The sequence below is a fragment of the Polypterus senegalus genome, chromosome 9, assembly GCF_016835505.1.
Source record: "Polypterus senegalus isolate Bchr_013 chromosome 9, ASM1683550v1, whole genome shotgun sequence".
Classification (NCBI taxonomy): domain Eukaryota; kingdom Metazoa; phylum Chordata; class Cladistia; order Polypteriformes; family Polypteridae; genus Polypterus; species Polypterus senegalus.
The window spans coordinates 172785852-172802001 of NC_053162.1; the positions used below are offsets into that span (position 1 = coordinate 172785852).

Consider the following 16150-nt stretch of genomic DNA (forward strand, 5'->3'; position numbering starts at 1 on the left):
TGAAATGCAATTCAACGTATTCACTACATTACAATTCAATGCATGTGTACGTGGTGCACTTCATTTTGGCCCGGTTTTATCGTGTCATAGTCAAAAACATATCAAACCAAAGTGTTTGTGCCAGTTTAAAATGCAACACAAAAGCGCATTCCATTTTCAGTCATGTTCATTGATCGCATGTCATAGCTAAAAGCAAAGCAGACGTACTGCATTGCACTTGGGACCGCGCTTTAATCAGAATGACCAATCAGCATCAAAACGTGGCAGGCAAGGGGCGTCAACACTTGGGCTAAGAGGCGTTCCCATCACGAGTGTGTTGCACTTGAAAGGAAGCTGAACAGAGAGTTGATAGGCAGGGGTGGAAGCTGGTGACCTACATGACTTCATTCTCTTACGTGTCGAAAAAAACAGAAAAATATTAAATATGTTTTTTTTTACAGAGGCTATGAATAAAAAAGCTATGAAGAAACCGAACTTGGTGACGCTAACAAACGTTTCACCATATTCAATATTACAGTCAAACCACTAATAACACACACGTCAGATGTTACCGTACTGTTTAATTTAACATGTATAAGAAGAAAACAATTTTAGCCAGCTTAATGCAAGAGTAGTGCTGGGAGGTATACCAGTTCATACCGAAAACTGTTTGTAATTTTTGTTATGATATGGATTTTTCTAATGCCACACCACCGGTTCAAATAGCCTAAACAACATTCAGAACGTGGTACAGCGGGAAACTGTTTAAGGGGGGACCTTTTACACTGCTACACCGCTAAAACACACATGCGACGGAGTACACATAGACATAATATGTAGATAGACACTGCATTCACTGTGTCGCCCAGTAGACACGATACGTCAGCGCGTCCACCCTATTGCGAGTGGCCATTTAAACAGGTAGACGTGGAAACCGGGTTTTCTGATGAAAAAACAATAACGTTTAAAACAGTATCGTTTACATACAACAGATTTTGGCGAATTGTTTAAATGCAATTATTTATATCCATTTATACACTAATAATGGCAATTATTAAATAATAATAATTATTATTATTATAAATATTAAATAATTCCTCCCATATAAGTAACATTTCTCGGACTGCCTTCATCCTGTTCTTACGCAACACAGTACTGAAGTATTGGTTAATGCCCGAGTCACCTCACATATAGATTACCGTAATGCTATTCTATCTGGCATCCCACAAAAACTTATACATCGCTTACAACTTCTTCAAAATTGTGCTGCCAGGATAATAACCTGCTGTTCTAAATCCACTGAACATATTACACCGATTCTCTCTCAACTTCACTGGCTCCCTGTTAAGTACAGAATACAATACTAAATACCGCTCTGAACATTTAAAGCTCTCCACAACCTCACTGATCTCCTCCAGACTTGCACTCCTCTCGCGCACTCAGATCCTCATCTGCAGTTCGACTTTCTGTACCACACGTCAGACTCTGTGCTATTGGAGCTCGAGCGTCTCTCATTGTGCTCCTGAACTCGGGAATTCTCTTTCCTCTCATATACGTCAGCTCGATTCAATAACACATTTTAAAACTGCTCTCAAAACTTATCTTTTCAATCTGGCATACCAATTGTGAATTTTGCACTGTTACTGTCAGTTATCTTTGTTTGTTTGCTAATTATTACTTTTTGATTTATCATTCTCTTGTTTTAATTTTACTAATATGGTTTAATTTTATTGTAAGGTAACCCTGATTGCTGAGATTATAAAACAAGATTTTCTAATGGCCAAATATAACCAAAACAATTGTTCAGCCTTACCTATAAAATGTATTCCCCCCAGGATCTGATTTGGAGTGTACAGCAGTTTGCACAATCCCAAGCAGCGCATTATTCATTATTTCACTCCACAGCAGTGCCACTCGCAATATGGCGGCGACGCTGATGTATGCGTCATGCGTCATGCGGCGTCTGGTAGTTCTATGTCTATGGGAGTACATGCATTAGTGGAGGTATCAAGCAGTGAAAACGGACAGAGAAAGCAGACGATAAAGTTGAACATTGTAGCGGTGCTACTAGTAGTTAAAACTGCATCTCCCAGCAGTCCCTGCAGGGGCTGTTGGGGTCACAGGTGGTCAGAGGGGTTTAAAAGGAGGGCAGGTGTCCGAAAGATGGAGAAGTGTTTTTTGTTGTTGTATTTTGTGTGTCGTTTTCCTGTCGGACTGCCTTCTGTTAATTAAGCCATATTTAGTCGCTGTGTCCTGGATTGTATTCGTTGCTGGGCTCTGGATCGTCTTCTGTCTACCTGTGTGCTGAGGACTGATTGTGGATACACGGCTTCCCTGCAAGTGTAGGAGCGCTCCTGAACCATCCATCCGTCTTCACCCTTACAGTGTCTACCGGTAGGACTGTTTTTTTCAACATACAGATCTCTGGACTTAACTCTCGCTATCTCTCATTACATCTGGTGTGGTATTCCATGGACTTTGCTGTGTGGAGTTGTGTTTTTGTGTTTAATGTAATATCACCGTAGGGGTACTGGGGTGGTATTATTGTTTTCATTTATATTATTTCATTTCATTATATTATTTAATTGTTGTTAGTTCCCAGTGTGCTTTATGTTGTCTCTATTTGTGAGTGCGTGTGGGTCGGGCCAAGGCAGGGAGTATCCCTGGGATCCTCTATAAAAATAAATAAATCGCCGTCATCTTGACGGTGTGAATCTTAGCGGCATCGGACCGCTAAAACATGATGACACAGAAAAACTTTTGCTGAAAAAAGGAGCCGTGTCTGTTGTCTGGAGATACTTTGGTTTTAAAAGGTCGGATGTGGACCAAACAACTATTTACTGCAAATGCTGTCAAGCTAAAGGTGGCGCCAGAGTAGGCAACACGAGCAATTTGCTGCACCACCTTAGCCGTACACCTGCCTTGGAGTACCATGAGTGTATGGAACTACTCCACGTCCTTGGGTAAGACTGGAAAAGCTGGAGGACACTCGAGTCAGACGTCCTTTACTGGAGGTACTGCCTGCGACCAAAAAAGCAAGCGGTGGATCGAGATAACCACCGCCATTACAATCCATATAGCTGACGTGTCAGTGGACAGAGATTGTTAACATTAACAGAAAGTGCGGTTGGTTTACTAAAAATATTTACTATTTATTCCTTTTCTAAGACATGTTCAGTGCAATACAACTTTTGACGAGCACCTCTGGATATTTTCCATCCATCCATCCATCCATTTTCTAACCCGCTGAATCCGAATACAGGGTCACGGGGGTCTGCTGGAGCCAATCCCAGCCAACACAGGGCACAAGGCAGGAACCAATCCTGGGCAGGGTGCCAACCCACCGCAGGACACACACAAACACACCAAGCACACACTAGGGCCAATTTAGAATCGCCAATCCACCTAACCTGCATGTCTTTGGATTGGGGAAGAAACCGAGCGCCGGAGGAAACCCACGCAGACACGGGGAGAACATGCAAACTCCACGCAGGGAGGACCTGGGAAACGAACCTAACTGTGAGGCAGCAGCGCTACCACTGCGCCACCGTGCCGCCCTCTGGATATTTTACTAAGTCTAAATGCCTCTTTGGATGGTTGAAAATATGTTGTCAAAATTAGAGTTTACCATACCATACCATATCTATTTGTTGAGCGCTTAAAAACACAGCATTACAACTGACAGAAGCGCTGTACAGTTACAACAAGCAGGACTAAAAGCAAAATGTTAAAAACAAACATTAAGAGAGAATTAAAACGGAGATACTAAAAACAGGTCAGGGGACCAAATAAAATAGAGAAAATAGCAAAAGGCAAGTGGAAAATGAAACAGGTTAAGAATTAAAAGCCAATGTGAAGAAGTGCGTTTTTAGGCGAGATTTGAATGTGGCGACTGAAGCGGCTCGCCTAACCACTAAGGGCAGGGAGTTCCAGAGCCTGGATGCACAGACGGAGAAAGCCCTTTCACCACGAGCTTTAAAACGTGCCTTGGGAACGGTGAGGAGCAGCTGATCTGCGGATCTAAGAACACGAGGGGGATTGTGACAATGGAGCAAGACACTCAAATAGGCGGGGGGCTAGACCGTTTAGTGCCTTATAGGTGAGGAGGAGAATCTTAAAATCGATTCTGAATCTAACCGGCAGTTGTCTGCAAAATTTGTTCCATAAAAAGGTTCTATATGTTGACCGCAACTGTCATGCAATGTGATTCCTTCTCTCCATTAGTGCCACTAATCCCTTTATGGGGCCAGGCAAACCAGTCTTAATACTTGTGTGCACATTAAAATGTTTTTTTGTATAATGTTCAATTCTCGTGACAATTCTTAGCCAGTCTACTGCAGTAATTGCACTGGAAAATGTGGTTAACATCCAATCATGCTTGGTGAAAAAAAATACCGTCGAATACCGTGAAACCGATGGAATTTTCAAAAAATATCGTGATATAGAATTTTGGTCATACTGCCCAGCACTACGTAAGAGTAAACTTTTTTATTTGGCGAGACCTCGAACCTTTTACCACTCCATAGACCACATTGATGAAAATTAAGCACACTTCCGGAACACAGGAATGTTTCGCAGTGGAACGTCTCTCCCCAACCAGCTGTTGACACCCTTTGCTCCACCTTTTGACGCTGATTGGTCATTTGGTTACGTTTTACTTTTGGCGCGATTAATGTCCAGTCAAAGTGCAATGCACGCAGAGTAGCTGCTGAGTGAAATGAAATACACCTGCTTTGCTTTAAGTTATGACAGCCAAACTATGGACATGAATTAAAATGCAACGCACTTTAGCACTGCATTTTAACTGGCACGAAAAATGGGTGTTTTGCTGAAAAAGCAACCGATCATATTTGGTTGGTATGTCTTGGACTATGACCCGATAAAACCAGGCCAAAAGTAAATGCACCATGTGCACATGCATTACATTTCAAGTTCGTTTGTTTGTCACATCAACACACATTACAATGACAGCACGCTGATATCAATTATTATGCTTACATATTGTCATTTAAACTTTAAAACCACAGAGCCTTACGTCACTGCATACTTGGCAGTTTCTTGACAAGTCAAGTCAAGTCAAGTTGGGGAGCATGCACTGGTATAGCGGGTCGCCGTACCCACCACACGATGAAACAACTCGGGATGCCAGTTGGCAACCCCCCCAGACAGACACGCGGTCCAGTCCCACCCTCCGGAAATGACCCTCAGGTCAGGTGTTACGTGGCGACCCCTTGGCCTGGTCCAGCCACTCGGGTCCCCAACAATGAGGATCTTATGAGCCGGATCACCCTCAGGGAAACACGCCATATGGCCGTAGTGCCATAACTGATGCTCCCTCACAATGCAGGTAATGAGCCTCATTCGGGACACAAAGTCAAACCAGCGGGACCCAAGGATTTTCCAGAGAGGCACAATACTGAAGGAGTCCATTCTTCATCTCAGGTCATGGGAAAAATCGTCCCATGTCTCGCAACCATATAGCAAGACATGAAGCACCAGAACTCTAAAGACTTGGGCCTTCGTCCTTTTGCAGAGATATCTGGAGCGCCACACACCCCTCTACAGCGACCTCATGACCCCCCATGCTCTCCCAATCCGTCTATTGACTTCACAGGAAAAGTCACCAGAGACATGAATGTCACTGCCGAGGTCAGTAAACCTCTCGACGAGGTCGACACTCTCTCCGCAGACAGGCACAATGCTGATGGCCGTGCCCAAGAGGTCATTAAAGGCCTGGATCTTGGTTTTTATCAGGACCCTCGCACTCCTCACGTAGTCTCTTGAGAGCCCCGATCAGAGCCTCCATTAACTCCACAAAGATCACAGCATCGTCAGCAAAGTCAAGATCCGTGAATCTTTCTTCACCAACAGATGCCCCACAGCCGCCGGACCCACGACCTTGCCCACCACCCAGTCCATACAAGCATTGAACAGAGTAGGAGCAGAACACACCCCTGACGAACTCCAGAAAAACTGGGTAAAACATAGAGGTCCTGCCTCCACTCTGCACAGCACTCGCAGTACCAGTGTACAGGCCGGCAACCTCGAGGGGATCACGCGAACCCTCAAGATGTCCCACAGAGCAGCTCGATCAACTGAGTCAAACGCTTTACGATAATCGACAAAGGCTGCAAATATAATGAATATATATTATATATATTATATATACATTAATATATAATCACTGAATATAATGAGCAGCGTTTCACGGCGGAAGTGATGTTACCTCACGTCTGTGCTACAAGCTGACCACACAAACCTCTAACCATAAATTACCCTAATCAAGGAAACTGCTGTGACATTTGGCTTCGAGGCTCTAAATTGGGATATCAGAGCCAGTTAGCGCACGTAGATAACTAACTGAGCCAAGCTCTGCACGCCATTTGCTGTTCAGTGCTCTGGTTTAACAATGAAGTCACAAATTTGTCCTGCAAAAATGAATAAATATTCAAGTAAAAGTAACCAGTTGCATTTGTGAATGTAGGGACGTGAAGTGAAAGTAGACACAACATTTTATACTCAAGTAAAGCAGAAATATTCCCAAAACATAATGAAGTACGGTAACTGAGTAGCTGTGCTTTGTTACTTCGTTCACCAATGCCGGGTGGGCATCAGCTTCTACACAGCAGGAGGGCAAAGAACTGATCGATTAACTTAAAAATTAAGTAAAGAATAGGCAACTACAGGGGAAGCGGGCCGACCCCCCACAATGACAAGAGAACCTGAATCTGTTTGGAATTCACTCCCTCTTTATATTACTAGTGTTTATTTCATATAGTGTCTTTCACGATAAGCATCAGGGTGGGGTGCCCATTAGCGCTCAATATAAATCCCATGCAGCTATAGATGGGTAGAGCTAATGGCGGTCTCTGGAGAAGATGGCATACAAAGGTGACAGAGGCAGTGGGTGACGCCGCTTTCTGGATGTCTCTGATTTTCCCCGTCACACTTCTTGTCTTTTTTTTATTGCAGTATGGACGTTCTAGGAGACTACGACCCTTGTGATGCCTCAGGATTTATCAAAATCAATGCTGTCAGGTGAGGAGACAAGTCCGTGTGCCTTGTATTATATGAAGTCAGAATTGTCATAAAGCGCCTTGTCAAGCAATCAGCACAAGGATTCAGAGGGGCTTTCAAACAGTAAGTGTGCAGTTGTCACAGTCAGATCTGGAAAGTCAATGGGGAAAGTTGACTGTATATAGCGCCTTTCAAGGAGCTCACTGCCCCAATGCTTTCTAAAACAGTGTCTAGGCTCAACTGTGTGTGTGTATTATATATATATATATATATATAATAGAGAGAGAGAGAGGACGGCACGGTGGTGCAGTGGGTAGCGCTGCTGCCTAGCAGTTAGGAGACTGGGTTTGCTTCCCGGGTCCTCCCTGCGTGGAGTTTGCATGTCCTCCCCGTGTCTGCATGGGTTTCCTCCCACAGTCCAAAGACATGCAGGTTAGGTGCATTGGTGATCCTAAATTGTCCCTAGTGTGTGTGGGGGGTTTGCATGTGCCCTTTGGTGGACTGGCACCCTGCCCGGGGATTTGTTCCTGTTTTGCATCCAGTGTTGCCTAGGATTGGCTCCAGCGTGACCCTGTGTTAGCATATAGCAGTTTGGATGGATATATATATATATATATATATATATATATATATATATATATATATATATATATATATATATCTCTATATATCAAATATATATCAAATATATATATCTCTATATATCAAATATATATCAAATATATATATATATATCAAATATATATATATACAATATATACACAATTTTGTTTTTTTTCGATAAACATTTCCCCCAATTTCACATAAAAATACTACATTTAATTGCTGAAACTGCTCAGAATAACAAAAAAATGCAGTCTTTTCAGGCCTTGAATAATGCATAGATATGAAGATCATATTCAATTTTAAAGAATACAATATTAATGTTTGAACTTGGGAAGAATTCAGAAAAAGGTGAAATAACCCTGACATTTTATCACAGCTTTCATACATCTTGGCATGATCTCTGCCAGTCTTTCACGCTGCTCTTGGGTGACTTTACGCCACTCCTGGCACAAAAATCCGATCAGCTCAGCTGTAACCATCTATCTTCCTCCTGATTCCTTTCCAGACATTTTCAATGGGGCTCTGGTCTGGAGATTGGACTGGCCATGACAGGGTCTTTTTCTAGTGGTATACCTCGATTGTCCTGCCGTAAAACCCACTGCTCAGAGTTAGGGTACCCTGTCAGAGCAAAAGGGAGCCATGTTTCCTCCAGACCAACTTTGTACATGGCTTGATTCCTACTGTACATCCTTCTCAAACACACAACTGCCCCATTCCAGTCTTGCTGAAGCCACCTCAGATCATCGCCGATTCTCCACCAGGTTTTACAGTGGTTTTGAGACCCTGTGGCTTGTAGGCCCCTCCAGGTCTCTGTGTAACCATTAGATGACCAGGTGATGGACACACCAGAGAAGATGACAGATTTGGTTCAGATGATCACCTAATCACTAACTCATGTAAAATGAGGTCAAGTTAAATGAGGTGTGCTTGTGTTAGAATTCTACCACAGACACTAAAATGAAATGGCTGTCATACATAGAAATGCTGATTTATGAAAAAATTCAAGTGCCTTTGACAGTCCTGACTACCACAAAAAATCAAGGTAACCAAAAAGTGTGCTTTTGTGATATATAGTGACTTTTGCAGTCACAAAGCACTTTGGCAAGCAAGTATGAAAAACATTTAGTGAGCTTCTAATGATGTCTAGTGCCTTTTTTATAAAACACGCTTTCAAATAAACAGGAAACATACTACTTGGTCTTATTGTGTGTATAGTGCCATTTCTAGTCAGCACTATCAGAAAACACTTTGACAAGGGGTTTAGAAATATATAATGCCTTAATGTGCAAATACAGCACAACGTTTAAACAGTTAGAAAGCCTATTGGTTGTGTGCTGTCATCAGCCTCTTATGGAGGTCACAGTGTGTGGCACCTTTCACAGTCTTTAGTGCTTTTACTTCACCCAGCCTGTAAATCTGCACTGCTACTCCATCTTCTGTTTATAGGAATGTTCATAACACCCACAGTGAAAAAATGTTTTGGTAAAAAATTCCCATTATATTGTGTTTTCTTTTTATTGTTTATAGCTCCTTTCACAGTTAGTAGTGGCATAAAGCACTTTGTCAAGCAGTCTGCCAAATATTCAGCTGGTCTTTGCTTGCATCTTGCGATTTTCCTAACAATCACAATTATATGGTGGCTTTCATTAAGTGTATGTTGCACCTTCCTTAAACAATTGTACTAAACAATCAAAATTGTATTACAGTGTTCTTTAATTGTACATATCGCCCTTCACAAACATTTTAGTATTCAGAATTATGTTTTGGTTTTCTTTAATTGTGTGCCCTGCCCGGGGTTTGTCTCCTGCCTTGCACCCTGTGTTGTCTGGGATTGGCTCCAGCAGACCCCCATGACCCTGTAGTTAGGATGTAGCAGGTTGGATAATGGATGGATGGATGGATAATTGTGTATAGAGTTGAAAAAATTGGAATTATATTTTGGTTTTCCTTAATTATATACTCAGCAAAAAAAGAAACGTTTTCTGACTTTCAACTGTTTTTACTTTCAGTAAACTTAATGTGTAAATATTTGTATGAACACTAAAAGAGTCAACACCATAAGACATAAACTAAAAATGTTTCACAATGTGTCCCTGAATGAAGGGAGGCTCAAAATCAAAAGTACCAGTCAGTCTCTGGTGTGGCCACCAGCTGCTTGAAGTACTGCAGTGCATCTCCTCCTCGTTGACTGGACCAGATTTGTCAGTTCTTGCTGTGAGATGTTACCCCACTCTTCCACCAAGGCACCTGCAAGTTTCTGGACATTTCTGGGGGGAATGGCCCTAGCCATCGATCCAAATCGATCCCGCTGCAGGGTACAGGCCTCGGTGTAACGCTCATTCCTTCGACGATAAACACGAATCCATCCATCACCCCTGGTGAGACAAAACCGTGACTCATCAGTGAAGAGCACTTTTTGCCACTCCTGTCTGGTCCAGCGAAGGTGGGTTTGTGCCCATAGGCGGCGTTGTTGCTGGTGATGTCTGGTAAGGACCTGCCTTACAACAGGCCTACAAGCCCTCAGTCCAGCCTCTCTCAGCCTATTGCGGACAGTCTGAGCACTGATGGAGGGATTGTGTGTTCCTGGTGTGACTCGGGCAGTTCTTGTGGCCATCCTGTACCTGTCACGCAGGTGTGATATTCGGATGTACCGATCCTGTGCAGGTGTTGTTACACGTGGTCTTCCACTGCGAGGATGATCAGCTGTCCTTCCTGTCTCCCTGTAGCTGTCTTAGGCGTCTCACAGTGCGGACATGGCAATTTATTGCCCTAGCCACATCAGCAGTCCTCATGCCTCCCTGCAGCATGCCTAATGCACGTTCACGCAGATGAGCAGGGACCCTGGGCATCTTTCACAGTCGGTAGACAAGTCTCTTTAGTGTCCTGCGTTTTTAGAACTGTGACCTTAAATGCCAACTTTCTGTAAGCTGTTAAGGTCTTAACGACCATTCCACAGGTGCATGTTAATTCATTGATTAGGGTTAATTGAACATGCATGGAAAACATTGTTTAAACCCTTTACAATGAAGATCTGGAAAGTTATTTGGATTTTTAAAACATTATTGTTGAAATACACAGTCCTGAAAAAGGGACGTTTCTTTTTTTGCTGAGTATATATAGTGCCTTTTGTAAATATGTCACCACAAAGTCAGAAATACATTGCAGAATCCTTTCATTGTATATAGTGCCTTTCACAAACATTTTACCAACAGAATTATATTTGGTCTTCTTTCATTGTATATAGTGCCTTTCACAAACATTTTACCTGACTATCAGAGACAGATTGTTTTTTTGTTAGTTGTACTGTATATAGTGTTTTTCCCATTTTACCAACCCTAATCAGATTTTGTTTTTATCTTTTGCATATTTGGGGCGGAGTGGTGGCTCTGAGGCTAAGGATCTGTGCTGGTATCCAGAAGGTTGCCAGTTCAAATGCCCGTCACTGACAAAAGAGATCCTACTCTGCTGGGCCCTTGAGCAAGACCCTCAACCTTCAATTGCTCCAGGGTGCTGTACAATGGCTGACCCTGTGCTCTGACCCCAAGGGATATGCAAAAACTAACAAATTCCTAATACACAAAATTGTATAAGACGAAATAAAGAACAAAAAAAAAAAAAATACTGTCTTTCATAAACCCTTTACCATTTGTAATTATATTTGGTATTCCTTAATTGTGTCTTTCTTAAACATTTCACCAAGCAATCAGAATTATATGTATTTTTGGTGTATTGTATATAGTGCCTTACACAAAATATTTTACAAAGCAATCAGAATTATGTTTTGGTCTTCTTCACTTTTATATAGTGCCTTTCAGAAACATTTCACCAATCAGAATTTCGTTGTGGATTTCTTTGTGTTTTGTGCCATTCTGAATCATTTTACCACCAGAATGACATCTTCAGTTGTATATAGTGCCTTTCGCAGTCTGTCATGTTTTTTGTTGACAGGGCGCTATATTGCAGCTGTTTTGCCTCCTGCAGGTGTCGGCCGGCCAGGTGGCAGTTGCACCAGCGGCCGTCCTTTTTGTTTCCGTGTTCTCACTAATTGATTCAGTTTTTGTATTTTGCAGACTGAAGGAGTTCCATCGCCTCCAGAAGATGGCTGACCTGAAGCAATGAGGAGTACTGCACTTTGCGCCTCGTCTTGGTCACCCCTTTGGGGTGTGCATCTTTTTCTTTTTTTTTTTATCCTCACCGATTGTTGATTTAAAACACTGCCTTCTTCTTGCTGTAATTAGAGGGGTCCTTGGCAATAGAATTGCTTTGCAGAGAGGGGGATTCAATTAATGTTTTTGAAAAATTAAACGTTCTGAAACCCTCCCCAATGGCCCTGCGTCTCCTTTGTAACAGCTTTTGCTTCAGGGCCCTTCAGCTTGGCTGCCTATTGTGCGCTTGGAGAAGTTTAAGTGAATGTGAAGGACAAACAGCCATTGGTGGGGTTGGGGGGGCACTGAAGAGGCGCCTTTTCTGGGTGAGTTTAGAAGGAAAACGTTTCACAATAAAAGAGACAACTGCGGTTCTCTGTCTGCCGTTCTTTCCCAGTCATGGTGCTGAGTGGGGCGCCTTCTGAAAAGACTAACTTTTGTGTTTTTGTTTCTTTCACGTTTTCCTAAATGGCGTGCAGCGGGCCACCGGGTTAAGGCCACTGCTTGGCTGATGGGGCAGCTTTGGCTGCTGAATATGTGGAGTCGAAGTGCTGCATTGTCAGGTGAGCTTTGTTAAAAGTTGACACATACCTGCCGCTAGGGTTTAGAAAGGAAAATAAAAGAACTGGGGTGACCTTCAAGGTGTTCTGGATTCCATCGATTTGTGTGCGACAGGTAATGCGGATGACGTTTGGAACTGATGAGAGGAAAGTGCCCTGAATGCCTCACCGATCCCACCGCTGCCCCCCTGTGTGCCTTATCAATATTAAAATACTATGGCAAAAAACTCAGACCAGAACTATTCTGATTGAATAGGCCCCATCCATGGCAGCCTAGCCATAAACTTAAAAGGCAGGCTTCAAGGCCAGCACAGGTCCAAATAGGTCCCAGGTTTAATATATATATATATATATATTGTGGCACCCGGACGGGGCAGGAGCCCGGCCGGGACGCCCAGGAGAACCAGAGGAGGGCTTGTACCTCCTCCAGACCGTGAGGGGGTGTCCGTCCTGGTTACTCTGGTGGCCTCGGGTAGAGGGCATGGAAGCCCAGCCCTGTAGGGGCCCGTGGCCACCGCCAGCGCCCCGCTGCCTAAATATCCCGAGAGCCCAGCACTTCCGCCACACCAGGAAGTGCTGGGGGGAAGACTTTGGGAGACACCCGGAGAGCTGCTGGGAGGACAGCCGGCACTTCCGGCACGCTGGGGCGTGGCCAAGGGAGGAATGCCGGGAACACCTGGTGCTCATCCGGGAGCTGTATATAAGGGGCCGCCTCCCTCCAGTCATTGGCAGAAGTCGGGTGGAAGAGGACGGAGCTGGAGTGAGGACTGGAGACGGCCAGGAGAAAGAGAGGCACAGGACTGTGTGGCCTGGACATTGGGGGAATCGGTGCTGGAGGCACTGGGGTTTGTGAGTGCACTGAACTGTAAATATTGTATAAATAAACGTGTGTTGGGTGGAACTATGTTGTCCATCTGTGTGTGTCCGGGCCAGCGTTCACAATATATATAGTGGCCCCGGCCGGGCTGGAACCCGGCGGGACGCCCAGGAGGACGTGAGGAGGGCTTGTGCCTCCTCCAGACCGCGAGGCGTCCGTCCTGGTTCTGTTGGGGCCACGGGTTGAGGGCATGGAAGCCCTTCCCTGTAGGGGCCCGTGGTCACCGCCAGGCGGCGCCCCGATGCCGGTTTATCCCGTGCGGTTGCCGGTCGGGCAGGAGCCCGGCGGGACGCTTGGAGGACCGGAGGAGGGCGAGTGCCTCCTCCAGACAGAGTGGGGGCGTCCGTCCTGGTTAGGCAGGGGCCTCGGGGACAGGGCTTTGAAGCCCAGCCCTGTAGGGACCCGTGGCCACCGCCAGGCGGCGCCCGTGCCTAATTATCCGGGAGCCCGGCACTTCCGCCACACCAGGAAGTGCCGGGGAAGACTTTGTGTGGCACCGGAGAGCTGCCAGGAAGACGGCGATACTTCCGCCACGCTTGGCGTGGCTAAGGACGGAAACACCTGGGGCTCATCCGGGGCATTATTTAGGGCGCCTCCCTCCAGTCATTGGTGGAAGTCGGGAGGAAGCAGACTGAGCTGGAGAGCGAGGACAGGAGGCGGCCAGGAAGGCACAAAGGACTGTGGGCCTGGACTTTTGGGGAATTCGGTGCGAGAAGGCACTGGGGGTGCACGTAAGCAAAGACCTTGTAAATAGTGTAAATAAAGTGTGTTGGGTGCAAAACATGCTGTCCGTCTGTCTGTGTCCGGGCCAGGTTTCACAATATATATTGATTTAAATGGATTAAATTAATTTTTTTCCTCAGAATTCTACACACAACAACCCATAATGACAACAGTTTGAGGTTTTTGTAAATTTATTAAAAATAAAAAAACTGACAAATCACATGTACATAAAGTATTCACAGCCTTTGCTCAATACTTTGTCGATGCACCTTTGGCAGCAATTACAGCCTCAAGTCTTTTTGAATATGATGGCACAAGCTTGGCACATCTATCCTTGGCCAGTTTCGCCCATTCCTCTTTGCAGCACCTCTCAAGCTCCATCAGGTTGGATGGGAAGCGTCGGTGCACAGCCATTTAAGATCTCTCCAGAGATGTTCAATCGGATTCAAGTCTGGGCTCTGCTTGGGCCACTCAAGGACATTCACAGAGTTGTCCTGAAGCCACTCCTTTGATATCTTGGCTGTGTGCTTAGGGTCGTTGTCCTGCTGAAAGATGAACCGTCACCCCAGTCTGAGGTCAAGAGCGCTCTGGAGCAGGTTTTCATCCAGGATGTCTCTGTACATTGCTGCAGTCATCTTTCTCTTTATCCTGACTAGTCTCCCAGTTCCTGCTGCTTAAAAACATCCCCACAGCATGATGCTGCCACCACCATGCTTCACTGTAGGGATGGTATTGGCCTGGTGATGAGTGGTGCCTGGTTTCCTCCAAATGTGACGCCTGGCATTCACAACAAAGAGTTCAATCTTTGTCTCATCAGACCAGAGAATTTTGTTTCTCATGGTCTGAGAGTCCTTCAGGTGCCTTTTGGCAAACTCCAGGTGGGCTGCCATGTGCCTTTTACTAAGGAGTGGCTTCCGTCTGGCCACTCTACCATACAGGCCTGATTGGTGGATTGCTGCAGAGATGGTTGTCCTTCTGGAAGGTTCTCCTCTCTCCACAGAGGACCTCTGGAGCTCTGACAGAGTGACCATCGGGTTCTTGGTCACCTCCTGACTAAGGCCCTTCTCCCTGATCGCTCAGTTTAGATGGCCGGCCAGCCCTAGGAAGAGTCCTGGTGATTTCGAACTTCTTCCACTTACGGATGATGGAGGCCACTGTGCTCATTGGGACCTTCAAAGCAGCAGAAGTTTTTCTGTAACCTTCCCCAGATTTGTGCCTCAAGACAATCCTGTCTCAGAGGTCTACTGACAATTCCTTTGACTTCATGCTTGGTTTGTGCTCTGACATGAACTGTCAACTGTGGGACCTTGTATAGACAGGTGTGTGCCTTTCCAAATCCTGTCCAATCAACTGAATTTACCACAGGTGGACTCCAATGAAGCTGCAGAAACATCTCAAGGATGATCAGGGAAACAGGATGCACCTGAGCTCAATTTGGAGCTTCATGGCAAAGGCTGTGAATACTTATGTACATGTGATTTCTCAGTTTTTTTATTTTTAATACATTTGCAAAAACCTCAAGTCATTATGGGGTGTTGTGTGTAGAATTCTGAGGAAAAAAATGAATTTAATCCATTTTGGAATAAGGCTGTAACATAACAAAATGTGGAAAAAGTAACGCGCTGTAAATACTTTCCAGATGCACCGTATATATATATATATATATAAATATAATCATCCTCTTTAATAAAACCCCTGTGTGTGTCCAGGTGTCCGTGTGTGTGTGTGTGTGTGTGTGTCTTCTGGTGAAGTGTGCATGCGTGGGGCATCACGGCACGTGTTCAGTCTCTTCCTGTGCATTCCCTGTGTGTGCACAGAGAGAGAGAGAGAGAGAGAGACACACACACACACACACGCAGGCCTGCGACAGAGACAGACACACACACACAGGCAGGTGCGTGCATTGTTGCAATGTTACTTTTCTTGGTTTTTTATTAAATTACAGATTTTTCAAATGTTCATTTTTTTTCCATGTGCTTAAAACTCATTAATAAAGGTGTTTTTAGTGAGCGGGTCATAAAGCTATAGCGCGAACTCTTGCAGTGTTAACTTTCTCTGTTGTTGAAGATTTTCTTAGTGTTATTCAATGTTTTTACATTTAGTTTACTATTACGCTGTGCATTCAATGGTATAATTAACTATATTTGTGCTTAAAATCTTAAAAAAATATATATTTACATACAGTTCAGATGGTCTGGAACGGATTAATTGTATTTACATACAATCCTATGGGGGAAATGACT

The 16150-nt window shown here is 44.5% G+C and overlaps 1 protein-coding gene across 3 annotated transcripts in view; it reads left to right on the top strand.

Moving 5' to 3' along the window:
• The window catches only part of ass1 (argininosuccinate synthase 1), a 147730-nt gene extending 135808 nt beyond the window's left edge, over positions 1-11922 (top strand). For all 3 annotated transcript variants that reach the window (XM_039764262.1, XM_039764260.1, XM_039764263.1), the window contains 2 exons: positions 6952-7017; positions 11673-11922. In XM_039764262.1, the coding sequence (XP_039620196.1) occupies positions 6952-7017; positions 11673-11721 (115 nt within the window). In that variant the 3' untranslated portion in view covers positions 11722-11922. The remainder of the gene's footprint in view (positions 1-6951; positions 7018-11672) is intronic.
• Positions 11923-16150: the final 4228 nt, after the last annotated feature.